This window comes from Numida meleagris, chromosome Z (assembly GCF_002078875.1).
Source record: "Numida meleagris isolate 19003 breed g44 Domestic line chromosome Z, NumMel1.0, whole genome shotgun sequence".
Taxonomy (NCBI): Eukaryota; Metazoa; Chordata; class Aves; order Galliformes; family Numididae; genus Numida; species Numida meleagris.
The window spans coordinates 10,626,395-10,642,358 of record NC_034438.1 but is presented as its reverse complement, the minus strand read 5'-3'; the positions used below and the strand labels follow the sequence as shown (position 1 = coordinate 10,642,358).

Below are 15,964 nucleotides of genomic sequence, written 5' to 3'. Positions count from 1 at the left end.
TTCTGCTGCTGTGCTCTTAGAGCTACAGATCCATTAGGTATCTGAAAAATCTACTGTGGTCAACTTTGCAACTTCATCTCCAGAAGGTAGACAGAAGTAGTACCAAAACAGCAATTACTTTCAGACCTCCCCTGGTTTTGGAAGGAAAGGTATGGATTAAGCAGACAAGGCCAGCTGAGTAAGGAACAAGCAAACCAGTTCAATAACAGTGAGTGGACGAGCTAAAGCAAGATCCAGTTGCATCACACGCATGTCACATAGCCTTTGCTCTAGAGCAGTAGTGCAGCCAACTAGCATAAAAGTGTGAATGAAGTCATCCTAACACACAGGCACACCTGATTTCAATAATACCAAGTATGTTCATACATTAGCAAAGGGACTGCTCTCATTACCCAAGCAGATGCTTAAAGGAAGTTAAACTGTTATTAGGTAAACTGAAACAGGGACTGATGCTGCTCATCACTATGGCAACAACTTCTGACCACCAAATAAGCAATTACAGACTGAGAGGCACATTCAGTTAGACAAGACATCAAAGACTCATGATGTTCACTTGCTGCAAAGTGGCACAAGACACTGTATCATCAGCTGAGTTGGCTTGGTCACTAGCAAAAGTAAAACATGCCTAAAAGTTAAGAATTTCACTCTGCTTCCAAAGGTTGGTTGACATATTGAGCTTGGTTACAAAATTGGTCCTTTTAGGAAGAGCGCTTGCTTATCTGAAGGAGTAAATCAACCAGCAGTGCTACTATTAGGATGCCAGTACAACGGCTGCCTGCAGCAAATACTGACTTGCAGCTCAATGACTGTGTAAGCGGTAATCATCATATCTACAGATCACACCACAACGGCACCTGTTTCTTCTTCACAGCTACTGAAGTACATTACAAGGTGAGACCACCAGACTAGAGAGACCAGTTTAACAGTGCACCACGAGACTATCTTTGCAGCAAAGAACAGCTTGTACTGCTCCTGACTGCCGTGTGGGGTGATTTTCCTAAATACCAATCTATCTGAAGAAACTCCACTTTCAAATCTAATGAATCTTCACCAGACACAGCTGCGCTAGGATTCCGTGGGAATCTGGCAAAAAACAATACATTCTTTCCTTCTACCACTTATGTGATGCTCTGAAAGACGAAACATCACATTCTTCACAAAGATTTGTTAAAAATTATCCACAAAATCTGGAAAATCACTTATTTCATTGACTGCACACACTGCACTATCACATGAGCATCAGCATGAGTATACAGCAAGAAGCTGGAATGAGTAGCAGTAGGAAGAGAAAGACAAGGACAGAACTAGACTATAGCAGTCCCACTGATCTAAAGGAAGTACACACTGTTCAATTTTGAGCTTGGGTCACTGCTGATACTATCACTAGCAAGACACAACATGTGATGTGCCCACTACTGTCTCTCCAAATACAGTTTTGAGGAATGTCCTGCAAGACAGACTGCCATATTTATGTCTGCCGCCCTCACTGATCAAGCCTTGCATCAACCTCTGTCACATTGGGATTGATAAACCACATCTTGCCCTAACTGCACAGCTGGTTCTTGTATTCTTGCTGACAAAAAAAACCCTGCCACAGGCTAAGGAGACCTTTTGTTACATGCTCAAACATCATACTGATAAGAATGGTTGTATACCTAGACTGAACTACAATTGGGCAGTAAAGTCCTTACTAAGCTTAATCCTGTACCTGGAACAAAGTTTCAATCTGCTCATGAGCACAATCAACAGAAGTTTTACAGACTCCATGCGTATATACTTGATTTGGTAACTCTAAGTAGGAAGCAAGGTAGTGAAATAAGGTAGTGAAATACTTTGCATAACACAGAACTGCATTTCAAAACAGCCAACTATGTACTAAGCTAATGCCTTTGTGCTTGGAAAAAGTTGCTCCTCTCTGTAACTCATTAACCTGCAACCTTATCAAGGTGGGAGTGAAGAACTTGTTTCTAGCATGGAAACCAGCAATCATACTGAATAGAAATACTTACGTCACTCTTCCTGAACTTTGCTTTTAAGCTCTTCATCCTGATTACATTCAATCTTCAAAATCTTTGAGGAGTTTTTTTTTATCCTTCTTCAATATCTAAAGAAAAGAAGAAAAGAAAGAAGATTCCAACTTGATATCATCCAGTTCCCAGGCAGACAAATCTGAATTGAATTTACACACATATACCACCCGTCAAGGGTTTGGCCCTCAAGCTCTAAACAAAGATTAACAACCAGCTAAGAGACATGTTCTATATTTCCAAACTTAAAAGCAAGCCTAAATCTGACCACAGAAAAACAGGAGGAGCCTTTAACAAAAACTTAAATGTTTGTCACGTTATGCTAGCTACCTCTTGCTATAAGCAGATTGCTGACATGTTCATACACGTAGCACCTCTCTGCTCACAGCCTATTTTAATATTGACATCAAGGCAGCCATTTATAAAATGGTAAAAGCAGAAAGATGGATGTAGAGTCATTCAGTAAAAGGTTCTCTATCCTACAACTACAGTTCTGTAATAGCTAGCAGAAGTACTACATGTACATGTTTAACCACTAATTCAAAACTAACACGTAAACCATGTATGATACATATTAGTACAGCTAAACACAATATAACAGATGGAACTATCTAAGCAAGAAGAGGGTTAATCACTGGAAGAATTCTTTTATGCTCCTTCCCCCAAGAAACCCTATGTGTACACGAGAAAAAAACTTCTTTACCATGAGGGTGACAGAGCACAAGAACAGACATCCAGAGGGGCTGCAGAGACTCCTTTTCTGGAGATATTCAAAACCTACCTGGAAGCTCTTCTGTGCTATGTACTCTATGGCACCTGCTTTAGCAGGGGCTGGACTAGATGATATTCAGAGGTCCCTTCCAACTCCTACAATTCTGAAATTATGTGCAATTCCGCATTTGAGAAATCACAACTGTCTTCACTTTGAGAATGCACTATCACAAACAAGCCAAGTTTTTCTTTCATCCCTTTCAAATGTAGAAAAGCAGTAGTTATACAAACACATACAACCAACATTACAGACAAGCTGCAACATTTTATAGGGAAACATGGAATACCTAGAGCAAAGCTTCCTAAAGGAATCATAGAATCACCCAGGTTGGAAAAGACCTCCAAGATCATCCAGTCCAACTTTCCACCTATCACCAATATTTCCCACTAAACCATGTCCCTCAGTACCACGTCAAAATGTTTCATGAACACCTCCAGGGACCATGACTCAACCACCTGTCTGCACAGCCCGTTCCAGTGCCTGACCACTCTCTTGGAGAAGCATTTCCCAACATCCAACCCGAACCTCCCCTGACACAACTTGAGGTCCTTACCTCTAGCCCTATTGCTAGTTACATAGGAGAAGAGGCCAACCTCGATCTCACCACAACCTCCTTTCTGGTAGTTGAAGAGAGCTATGAAGTCTCACCTGAATCTCCTCTCCTCCAAACTAAATAATTCCAGTTCCCTCAGCTGCTCCCCATAAGACTTGTGCTCCAGAACCCTCACCAGCTTCGCTGCCCTTCTCTGCACATGCTCCAGGGCCTCAATGTATTTCTTGCAGTGAGGGGCCCAAAACTGGACACAGTACTCAAGGTGCAGCCTCACCAGGGCTTAATACAGAGGAATGGTCACCTCCTGCTGGCACCACGATTTCTGACACGAGCCATGATGCCATTGGCCTTCTTGGCCACCTGGGCACACTGCTGGCTCATGCTCAGCCGAGCATCAACCAACACCCCCAGGTCCGTTTCTTCTACACAGTCTTCCAGCCACTCTGTCCCAAGCCTGTAGCACTGCCTGGGGTTGTTGTGGCCAAAGTGCAGGACCTGGCACTTGATCTTGTTGAACTTCATCCCATTGGCCTTAGCTCAGTGATCCAGCCTGTCCAGATCGCCCTGTAGGGCCTTCCTAACCCCAGGGCAGATCGACACTTCTTCCCAATTTGGTGTCATCAGCAAACTTACTGAGGGTCCAACTCAATCCCCTCATCCAGCTCATCAATAAAGATACTGGACAGACCCCAGCTGTCTGACCAACAAGCTGTAGTATGTAGCAATCCAAGGTAAAAGTAAATGGTGAAAGACAGAGTAAAGTAGCAGGGCAATGTGTTTATTCCTAGACCACAGTAGAAAAACTTAATGGAAGAACAACATACTTAAGGACAGGAGAAAGATATCTATACAAAAAACGTTCCAGCTTCCTAGTTTCACAGTATGCTCACTGGAAGAGCCAATCCATCCATCTCATCTACAAAAGTAAGCTGCTGTACAATATCTTGCTGAAGGAAGAGTTTAAAGTAAGGGTGTTCAGCTGTATAAACTTCCTCCCTCCATCCTGGAAAAAAGGAGAAAAATACTATAAGCCTAACCAGCTAAATAACTAAAAAAGAGGACTAAAGCACAAATTCTAATAGGTCATGGAGAGTTACTGGTGCGCTGCATCCTTCTTCAGAAACTGTTAATTACAGTTTGATATGAAATAAGTGAAACTCACTTTCCTTAAGAGGAAGTCCCTTAATGTTAGGAAAACATGTTGCTACATTCTACATGCTCTCTTGATTATGAGAGAGGTTTTAAAACGAAGCTTCATTGTTCACTCTTGGTAAAGTATATAAAAACACTTCCACAAAACACAACACTGAGCACCATTCAGAAAGAATAACTGTCACTAAGTAAACACGTAATTTAGTTCAACCTCATATTTAATTGACAGCCATTTAAGACACACACAAGCACGTTTCTTTTAAAAAAACCAACAACAACAAAACAAAAAAACCCATACATTACCTATACACAAATAGATTTCCCACAGAATACAGACCTCAAGAGGTAATTTTGATGGGATAATTCTGTAGGTTGTTAAAACATTATTAACTCTAATTATATGACTCTAAGTCTAATTAAATAATCACTGTAAAGTAGCATCAGATTCCTGACTGCTTCCATGTATATGAAAAGGTTTCACTGTAAGCTCTTGCTTTTCATCTCAAGGTATGAGAATAAGGAAAATGAGATTGCAGCATTTTGTCTTATTTCTCATGATGCAAAAGGGGAGAAAAAAAAATTGCCAGAGCTTTTCACACCCTGGATTGACAATTTCTTATCTTTTTCCTGGGCTGAATGAATATAAAAAGATCGGAGTTTTGATCAACCTGGAAGAAGGAATTATTTTAGATTGCTTCAAGAGAAGTATACCACTTTATTTCTGCTACACCTATTCAAATTTTGGTGAAAGTGTGAGACTGCAGAACAGCTGTCATAACTTTCACTGGAAATGAGCCTGAACCTCAGCAAGAGCCCAATAATCTCCTAATTCATTCTCCAGCACCACCAAGGATAATGGGCTAGAAATGGCACAGTACAGACAGGACAAATGCCATTACAGTTAGTGGCCTTCCTTATATATACAGCCCACCAGAAAAACCTTTGGCGGGGGGGGGGGGAGGGCGGAAATCAAAGCAACTTTAAAAACCAAGAAACATTAGGCAATATCCAACAAAACACAAACTTAGCAGGTCTTTCTAAAATTAAAAGTTAAACTTATCTGACTAAAAAAAATTTTTAAAATTAAAGGTTTAATTACATCATTTAATAAGATAGAACCAAATACTTTTCATGGGGAATTAAAAACAAGAAATCTTTTATCGAATACATATTGTCAGATGACTGTCTGCTTTAAGTTGTCTTTCCCCTCCCCACCTTTTTCTCCCATGAGTAAAATATCTGTTATAGCTTCCATGGAAATAAAGTACTCAACTTCAGGGCAATGGTAGAGATGGTAGCTCCTTATAGATGCATGCTCAGAAGAACAGCAAAGCTGAATTCTTTCTGAGAGGAACCCACAGCAGTCTAATTAACAAGCCTTGCGAGCACTGCCAGTATACTGTTTTTCCCCATCCTGAGGTAGGAAGAAGGGAGGTGAGTTGTGATACTACTAGAAGCCAATTTATTTTTTCCCCGCAAGTTACTTGTGTAAGTACATTCCTTACATTGAATTTGAAACTTAAATCCACAGAATAATTATAGAAGCATAGACAAGCACACACAAAAAAACAGTATTTCTGAGTTCAGAGTGTGTCACATCTGTATTTTTTCTGTAAAAGATAGTCAAACACAAACATTATGATTACAGCTTTTGTATCATAATCCTTTTATGGAATATGAAACTGTATAGATACAAACCCATGAAGCAGTGAGGGCTGTCTTTTCTTGGCACTGCTTTAAGGAGGAAGTCACCTCTCAAAGGGTGTAATTATTGGAACTGATGCAAAAAGAGGTCAGCATCCTGATTCAGCAGAGCTTTATGACAACCGCTCATTTGCCAGAGGGGGGAATAAAGGAAGCACCGTTAATAAACTCCTGTTTTACAAGACAGGAAACGACAACTAGAAATTCACTAGGGAGAATCAAGACACTTCAAAACTATTTCTGCAGTGAATCACAGCTATTAACAAGAAGCAAGATCTACTTATTGTGGCATTTCTCCCTTTTCAAAATAACTGTGGTAATAAATGCCGAGTGCCGTCATTTTGTAGCTGCAGCAAGTTAGCAGTAGAGAACTGCTTAACTCCAGAGATTCTCTACAGCTAACGCTGATCACATGCTTTCAACCATTATCTCTAAAATTAATTATCTTCTATCTCATTTTCCTTCAGCTTAATAACAAGAAACAGTTTTCAGGAGCACAAGCCACAGAAAACATCCTTAGGTTGATGGCAAACCTATCTAGTGAAAAAGGAAGAGATATTGATGCAGTAGAAATATTCAGTCCCAATAATTTCACTGAAATTGTGTTTTAATATACAGTACCATCTTCAAGTTTAAAAGTAAGAAACAGATTAAGATAATCTTCCCCACTGATTTACAGTACGATTTTGGCAAACCGCAATAAACAACTGTACTGACATTTTTTTTCCATTCATCACTTTGCTGCAAAACCAGAGCAAAGTCTTCCACATGATATGGATTTTACAATTAACGCACCGAATGGCCAAAGATTCAGTGACGTAACAGTAAAACAGCCTCAGGATATGCAATGCATACTGCTCATGGCAATGACTGCTACCCTTTAATGATCAGTGCTTGCTGAATTTAATTACTTTTAGGTGTTAAAAGGACACGCGTCTCTTTCAGAACACACTGAATAGCTTCCACTTCAAAATGCTCTTCTGCAGCAAAGCATCATTTATAATGTGAGCTGATATCCTGATTCACTCCCAAAAATCCCAGATTTTTTTCCAGTTCACGTGGCTACAGACTAGAGACTCCATGCAAGATCTGGCAACATAAAGGGAAAATGATACATGTCAAAAAAAAAAAGTCTAGAAAGTACCATTACTGCTATATACTTCCATCTCCTTTGTGTGAATATAACTACTCTCAAAGGAGAAAATAAGATGTCCCAGAAGTCACTTCGACTAAAGCAAAACAACATCATTTGTTCTCTGAATAATCATCATCCTTCTGCATAACAAGCCCTGCTGTGACCCAGGAGAACAAGCCTTTGAAGCAGCCAGCTCTGCAGGGCTGCCAGAGGCATCCTCAGCTCTAGCATTTCTGCTGCTGCCCATCTTCAGTACCCAGCTTGTCAAATACTTCACATGCCTGAGCTCCCCTGACCTACAAACCTATACCAAGAACATGCCAAAACACAAGCATCTCCAAAGCCACTGGACCACTTGGAGGTATTAGAAGCTACCCAGACTTTCCAGTTGTTCACATGCGAATACAAGTAAATCCACAGTGTCCTAAAAGTAAATAAATTTCAAAAATCCACTTAGCACTCCATCTGTGACTGCCATCTAATTACCACCCAGCTGAGCATATTCCTCTACTTCTCAGGCCAAAGCAAAGTACACATACAATCAGATCAAAAGCTATGGGAACATTTCCACAGCCTTCATCAGCGTAACTCAGTTTTTCCATCTTGAGTAATCTATCCTCCTCTTCCTATCATAGGAAAAAACAAATGGAACTTAACGTCACCTATAAAGACAAATAATTCTTGGCTTGGTTAATCTGCTATTACTTATCAATGAAAACACACCGAAAAAATGCACTGAGAAGCCCAAATACTACACAAAAATGGGAGTGATTTATAGACAGTTAATCCCATGCAGAACAGAATCAGACATCAGAGATAGCAGGAGCCTTGGGTAATTTAGTACAATCCCTCAATCTCCTCACAAATCACTGGCAAGGATGTGCTGAACTGTACAAATTTAAGCATTTGAGCCCAGAAGTTAAGAACTCTATAGATATTGCATCACTAACAAAGGCAGTTATCGCTCCTTCCTCCAGAATGCTTTGCCTCAGTTTTCTGCTCTTACACATCCTCTACCTTCAAAATCTGCAAATATTTTACTTCATTTCTCATGGATGCAGCTAAAGCCATACCAGCCTCTGTGGACATAACACAACTAATACAAACCAATACGCAACTATCAATCTAGGATATGTGCACTTTGTTACACAGTGTTTTCTCCTAGGGGAAAGTTTTTATGAACAAAGCCTTATACATAGTGAATTACAGAGAAGATTAGAGAAAAATCAAAATGCGTCATAGCTCTGATTCTTTTACTTGACATACCAGACAGAACTCCAGGCAAAACTGTATCTCAAGTGAAGTCCAAGCCAATTTGTCATTCAAATCATCATGCTACAACTTTACTCTGCTCTTACTCCAGTTCCTCTGACTCAAAGTATCTGTCAACAGTGAGCTCACAGTGAGAAAAGACTTACTGCATAAACTAAGACATATTGCTATCTTTCTCTGCTTTGAATTTCCACATCTCGAAAACTAAAAGGTTCCCCCACACTGTGCCTCACTCCGTTTTGAGACTGTATTTCCTAGGTTCATCATATATAAGATACGATGCACTTCTGAAGACTTTTCCCATGTTCAATATTTAGTCCAACAGGACTAGGCAGGAATTGAAGCATACAGTTATAAACTGAAATAGAGGAAAAAGATGCAGAGTTCCAATTGGCAAATGCCAGTTATTTAAATAAGAAATCTGAGAAGATAACAACTACAGCTTGCTTATACACACAGCAACACTTCCCAGTATCCTGTATTATTCAATTAACTGCACTTCAGAATCAGCAAACATGAGAACCTGTATAGATGCAACGTTAAATCTGAAAAGAAACAACTGCACTGATTTATAGATAAATATTCTGAAATAGCCTAAGGCAGAACAGTCTTCTACTAGGGCAGGAGCTAAGAAGATGTACACTGATTTAAGTTACCAAAAACACCTGCCAAGCCCCATTCCCATTAACTATGTCCTTACACTGCAGAAAAGTCTTGGAAAAATATCCCACTGAAAACTTCCCTAATCTAGAAATATTTTCAGAGTTCACCCTATTCAGCTTCTGCATTTTTGGGTGGGAAAACATTTTAGCTGATCAAAGTGCAATACATTTTTAAAGATCACCTGAAAACGAAAGAGAATTGGGTGTGACCAAAAATTAAGTGCATCCACGCTTCATAAAAGGCACTAGGAATTCAGATTTTTTTCTACCCTGAAAGACTACCAGTGTTATAAATGAGTACAATACAAGCAAGATCAATATTTACATCTTAGTGATAATTGAGTGAATTTTATCTGATTTTATTTAGGCTGTTGAAATTCATGTTCAATAGCAGCACCACTAGGTACTAGACAGATAGTGGAGAAGGCGCAGTGTATAGGATACTCCTCCCATGCTTCAGAGACCTATGAACATCTAGAAGGCCGTTAGAGATATCCTGATGGGAATTCAGACAAGACCTTGCTACCAGGTTCTAAGAAAGCATTTGAGTGCCAAACTTCCCAGAGACATCTCAAGGCATCCCAGTGGCTTTGGCAATTCAGACACAAGGCACTGTTTCTGCATGCCCACCTGCAATAGCTCCCAGTAGCTTCCTGAGCCTCAGGATTTATGAGGAAAGAAACTGGAACATCATCTTCCTACAGAGTCACAGAAAGACCTGCATACAAGTTTTTTCTTTGTAACGACTGGACAAACTTGGCTCTCATCTTTACTAATACCCTGTAGATACAGGTGAGAAAATCAAAGACCAATAAAACAACTTCACACATCTTGTATTTTGAAGGCACAAATAAAAAAAGAGACTAAGATAACTTTAGAAAATACATTTATGTTATCACAACACTCATCTAAAATGTGAGACCTGCTCTGTAGAAGGAGGACTTGAGAGGAGATCTAAGACTTTCCAGACAAATGCACTAATCATTAGGCTGCCGGAACTCCCCTACTGAAGTGGTCACACCGAACTACTACAGGCAACCAACAATGTAGAGGCTTCAGTACCTCTCCTGCAAGGCTAAGTGAGCTGGGACTGTTCAGCATGGAGAAGAGGAGGTTCAGGGGAGTTCCTATCAATGTCTATTAACATCTGAAGGGAAAATGCAAAGAAGACTGGCACCATTGAAGAGTCTGGTTCTAATTCCAAGACAAGAGACAATGGACACAAATCAGAAGAGAGGAGGTTCCTTCTGATCAGGAAGCACACCTGTACTGTGCAAATGACAGAGCAGTGGCACAGATTGCCCAGAGAGGTTGTGGAGTCTCCTCTTTGGAGATCTTCAGAAGCTGCCTGGATATGGCCCTAGGCGCCCTGCTCTGAGTGTCCCCTCTTAAGCACAGGTTGGGCCAAGTGGACCCAGAGGTCCCTTCCCACCTCTATGACTCAGGGATTCTGTGATAACTACCATCACCTCCAGGTGTTACTGGCCATGATGTTCTGGATCTGAACACAAGAGAAAGATGTCTTCTTTAACTGCTACGTACTTGAGCTCTGAAAGTCCTCCACAGGTACCAAGACTTTTAACCTCAAGTGCAAGTGGAGATGTTCAGTTACTTCCAGAGTTTACCAACAGACTTTCATTTGTTTCTGGCAGTCTGACAGAAATAACCTTTAATACAATACATTACCTGAAACACAGCTATGTGCCCTATCTCCTCTACAGGCTAAAATTGCACTATTAAGTGATCCTCAGCAAGGACTGACAACTCCAAAACAATCTCCAAGTTACCACCAGTATTTATGCACTTACGGGCACCTAGACAGCAACCCCAAGGAGCATGCGACAGGGACTAGGTTTCTCAGACATGCAGGAAGTATAAAGACAGCAGGAGAGCCAGTTATTCAAATCTGTAAGCCTACAAGATGTTATGGATTGCTATGCTCCCACTTAACAACCAGCTAATGAAAACTGCCTGGGATTTTCAGTAGTCCACCATCTCTGCTACTAAGCAAGGTACAGAGCCTTAAATTGATTTGTTCTAGTTTTGCTTGGCTTTCCTCTAAAGCTGTTTCAGGTATTAGCCCAATGCAAAAATAACCAGTCCACAATCAGCTCTCAAAAGGAATGCGATCAGGGTATTGTTGCAGTAGGACATAGAAACTGCTAACATCTCACATAAGAAATTAGCTTTCATGGCCTCCTGCCACTGCTTCTCTCTCAAAAGAGGCAGGAACTACTTACCAGTGAGAGGGAAAAGAAAAGCAACATAGTGGGGAGCATACAAAAGAAAAAAAAAAAAGAGAGAGATGGGGCAAATGAGTAAACTCCCCTGTGAAACGCTTACATCACTGAAGAAACAAGCAGCCTCCCTCCATGTCTCTTCTCCCATTGATGTGCTTTGTTTCTTGGTTCAGGGAAGGAGAGGGGAGGAGGTAGCATTTTATGGCTTTGCTAGCAGATGCACTCTTGGAAGAGGGAAGAGAAAAGCACAGGGCCGATATTTTTAGAGATTGGAAGGACAGACGCCTGCTGCTGCACAGTGACTTATTGGCACTGAGCTTGGCCTGAACTCAAGAGAACCCTGAACTAACATCCAGCTCTTTCACTCTGGTTCATACAGCTGTTATGCAATTATTCTATTAGTAAATAAAATCTCATTGACAGCTTTCCATGAGTGTCCCAAGATAAGAGCCAAGCAGGTCACTGACAGATATTTACCAAATTCATTTACTCCTAGTTAATCCAGAAGGCCTTTCTAAGATGATATATGTGCATTTCCCGGCTTAAAATATATATCTATATATCTATCTATATATATACACACACTGATCTGAAACCTGATGAGATACAAAGAGGAAAAAAAAAAAAAAAAAAGGCCACCTTTCAGCTTGTAGAGCAGCAGCTCTAACCAGACGGCAAGTGTTTTGTGTCAGTTCTGCAATAGGCGTGCTCATGCTCACTACAGGAACACGCACAAGAACTCGCTCCGACCCTGCAGTGCCAGCAGAGCAGAAATTTAAGCAGACTTTTCGAAGTCGTAAGGAAACTTCAGCTTGTGACAAGTGGACTGCGGAAGGCTTTTCACTGCCGAGCGCTGTGTAAGAGAAAGCCGGCCTTTCCGCGAACTCTGCAAGAACTTGGGAGCGAAGGTTTCTGGCTGAACTTGATGCGATTAGGGATTTTCTCAATTATATTTTGGAGCAGCCACAAAAAAACCCTCGGTCCCCTTTCAAACCTCGCTGTGGCCGCGGGGTTGGGGGCCGGTGCGGTCGTTACCGGCGATGGGATCCCGGCCCAAGAGCCGCCGAGCTGCCACCCAGGCCGCCAGGAAAGCACCGCCCGACGCCGCCAGTCCGGTCCCGGGGCCGCCGGAAGGTCCTCGCTCCCCTCAGCGGAGCGGGGAAGGAGGAGGCGCCGCCGGGCCGCGCTGTCACGGACCCGGGGGGGGGGCGATGAGGGACCCGCGCCGCCCGCCCCCGCCGGCAGCTGTCAGCCCTCCCGAGCCCCCCGCGGAAATAAAAACACATAAAATAAACACAACGGAACAATCAAGCGGCGGAGACTCACGGGCTGCTCCCCGCTCCCCCCCTCTGGGCTCTCCGGCCGCGGCGAGAAGGAAGAACTTTCCCCCTGTTGCTCCACGCGGAGGAGCTGCTCTCCGCGTACAGCCGCCGCCGCCGGGCACAGGCGGGGGCAGGTGGGCGCCGCGCACAAAGCCCCTATTCACAGCGCGCGCGCGCGCGCGCCGCCGCCGCCGCCGCCGCCGCCTCCCCCTCGCGCCGCGCCGCGCCTCACTCACCCCACGCAGCAGCCGCGTCCCGCTCCGGTCGCCACCGCCGCCGCTGCGAAGGGCGGAGCAGCGCCGCCGCGCGCCCCGGGACACTCAGCGGCTCCACGCGGATAGGGCGGGGGGCGTGACATCACTCCCCGGCCACGTGATCGCGGGGCTCCGGTCCCCCTGCGGGGGGCTGTTCGCCCCCTCCTCGGTCCGCCTCCTCCTGCAATCGGGGGGCTGCAGCCCCCGGCTCGCGGGGGCGGGTCACGTGACACCGCGCCGAGCCCTCCCGTCTTTCGCGTCCCCGCGACCGTTGCGCTGAGGAGAGGGCTGAGGAGGGCGGGGGTGAGGGGGGTTTCCTCCAATGCTTCCCTCCAATGCTTCCCTTCGCCTCGGATTCCCCGTTCTCAGAGCCCTGGGCTGCACCAAGGGGAAGAGAAGCGGGTTTCTTTAATGTCTGGATTCATTACCGCTGTGGGGCTTGGTGACACATGAGCCCAGCGGTTATAAAATCCCAAGTGGGCTTTATGGCTGAGCCGAGGTACTGGTTCACTGGATGTGCTCCAAAAGTCTCTTTCTTCCTCCAAGTTGAACTTCCACCAGTGGCCAACCGCTGTCCCACCTCTACATCTCACCACTAATACCACAGTTCCGTACGCTGTACAAGTAAATCAGGATGCTTCGTCTACAAATTGTCCCACTAAATTGGTGAACTTCCTCCGCCACCAGAGATGCCAGCCCTCTTCCCACCTCCTCATCACAAAAACCCATCTGTGGTCCCTTCACAACAACCACATTCCACACCTCACAGTTCTCCTTTAATCTTTGCGATCACTCCTTTCTGTTCCCAACCATCCACACCTTCTAAAGTGGCAAACAGTACAGAGAGGAAATGAGCACTTGAAAACTTCAGGTCATTATCGTAATAGTGGCAAGTATTGTTATTGAATAAATACATTCGATTATACCTGGGAGCATACTTTCCTCTGTTTATGCGCATTCCTTACGTTGGCCAATTTATTTTGCATGTGTTTCACCTTTGAGAACAGCCATAATTGTGCCAGCATCATTTCCTCTCCTTTTTTCTTTTAAAAACACACAAACCTCTGTTAATCTAACACAGTTAACGCTGAAAATTTAATTTGCACAGAAACAATAAAAATGGGAAAATTAAACTTGCCCAGCAATGTTAGCTCTGCAGCTACAAAATGCGTTGCAATTATTATGCAATTATTTTTAATTCTGGTATAATATATGTGTATAATATGGCTAGAAAATACCTTACCCTTTTCTTCCAAAGCAGGCAAAACATGAGCATGATTTAATATGCAAGTACAATCTCTTCCATTTTGAGTGTTTCAACCATTATGAATGTCAACTTCCATTTCAATGTCAGGATATCACAAAGATGGGTTTGGTATGCTTGCATGGGATAGTCGCATATAATGTCACTTTAATACTAAATATATTTTGGCTACAGTATGATAAAAGAAATCAGTTCTTGAGAACTGGGAAATATGGTACTTACTAGTTCTGAGAGAAGCATTTTTCATTGTATTATAAACTGCAGTCCAGGATGAAGGCTTTGGGCTTTGTAGCAGCAGCTAGTTTAAATTTGTTAAACCAAGCTGATGCCTCATAGACCTTGAGTGCCCTCTAGGCTAGTCTCGTTCCATGGTAGTCTGTGCTTTCACCTTTTCTTCCCTGAGCTCCCTTTTGGGTTCCTCTCCAAGGGCATTGCCTCTCACCTAAAACACTCCTATGTAATTTTGCGTCTGACAGCTCTTCAGGCAGAGTACGAGATCAGGAGTCAGGAGATCTCATGTGCTGTAGAGCTCTGTAATGGCCATCTTTTCCCACCTGTGCCTCTACTGTCTGTCTGTTGTAACAACACTTTGAGACCTGTAGGTAGTAAATGCTACATGTGAGCTGTCAAAAGTTGTCAGCAAAATGGAGATCCAGCAACTCACAAGGTGGAGCACATTCAACACAAGCTGCTTTTCCCAAATGGAAGAAGTTCAGCTTATCACATAGCACACTGGCTATGTGATATGCCTGCTCTACACCTCTCCAATCCTTTATACCAGGAACATGAGAAGAGGGTGGAAGATGAAGAGAGTGTTGCCTTCTGTTCAACTCCCCCTGGAAAAGGTGAGGTGCTTGCAGCCAGTAGTGACCTGGAGCCACTGCCCACCACAGTGAGGACCTGTGCCTTCCTAGCTACTTCTCCAAAAGGGAGAGGCCTGTAAGTGGCTTAAAGATGTCTTCAATCACACCTTATCACTCTACTGTGTTGATAGTATTTGCTAATTAACTTACTTGGCATTGTTATATTTTTTTTTGCTGCTTCTGGTTACTGCGTTATGCAGTACTTAAAGCGTCAGTCACATCTCCTCTTAGAAATTATTTGTGAAAGAAATCATGCTCCTGAAGTGGTTTATCACTTCCCTTCTATCTTGAAAGCAGCTTAAACTTGTTCTGTAAGCTCTAAGTGCCGTGTATTGTCTTTCCACGTTGGTCTTGTTCTGATTTGATTGCTTACAATCTGAATATAGTTTGTTTTGCTGATCCTGTCTTACTTTTTGCTGAAGAACAATTTAAAGAAAGGTTATTTTTAGATTTTGAGATGTGCTTTTGTTCCTGGGCTGTTCTTTGCTTACATAAAAATATTTTTTTTCACACTTTGTGACAGATGTCCCTCATAAATGCAGGAATCTCTGTCATAACAAATGAGAGAGACTTTTAAAGTGTGTTTTTCATTTATCTGCCCCCACCAGAGCACTTTTTTTTAAAGACTTGCTAGCCCAGTTGGTCAATGCATCTCTTGTGTCTCAGTTCACAGTATGGCACATTTTAGAAAAAACAGTGAGGAATTTTTCTCCTTTACTGTTCTGTGCAACTCACATAGCAGCA

The 15,964-nt window shown here is 42.8% G+C and overlaps 1 protein-coding gene across 7 annotated transcripts in view; it reads right to left on the bottom strand.

The window, feature by feature from the left end:
* RAI14 (retinoic acid induced 14) overlaps positions 1-13,259 on the bottom strand; it is a 100,720-nt gene extending 87,461 nt beyond the window's left edge. For 2 of the 7 annotated variants that reach the window (XM_021380339.1, XM_021380341.1), the window contains exons 1-2: positions 13,076-13,258; positions 2,010-2,104 (exon numbers count right to left, since the gene is read on the bottom strand). In XM_021380339.1, coding sequence (XP_021236014.1) covers positions 2,010-2,045 — 36 coding nt within the window. In that variant the 5' untranslated portion in view covers positions 2,046-2,104; positions 13,076-13,258. Of the gene's footprint in view, positions 1-2,009; positions 2,105-12,843; positions 13,001-13,075 lie in introns of those variants that run through there. The other 5 variants (XM_021380342.1, XM_021380337.1, XM_021380343.1 and 2 more) reach the window with 5 other exon arrangements.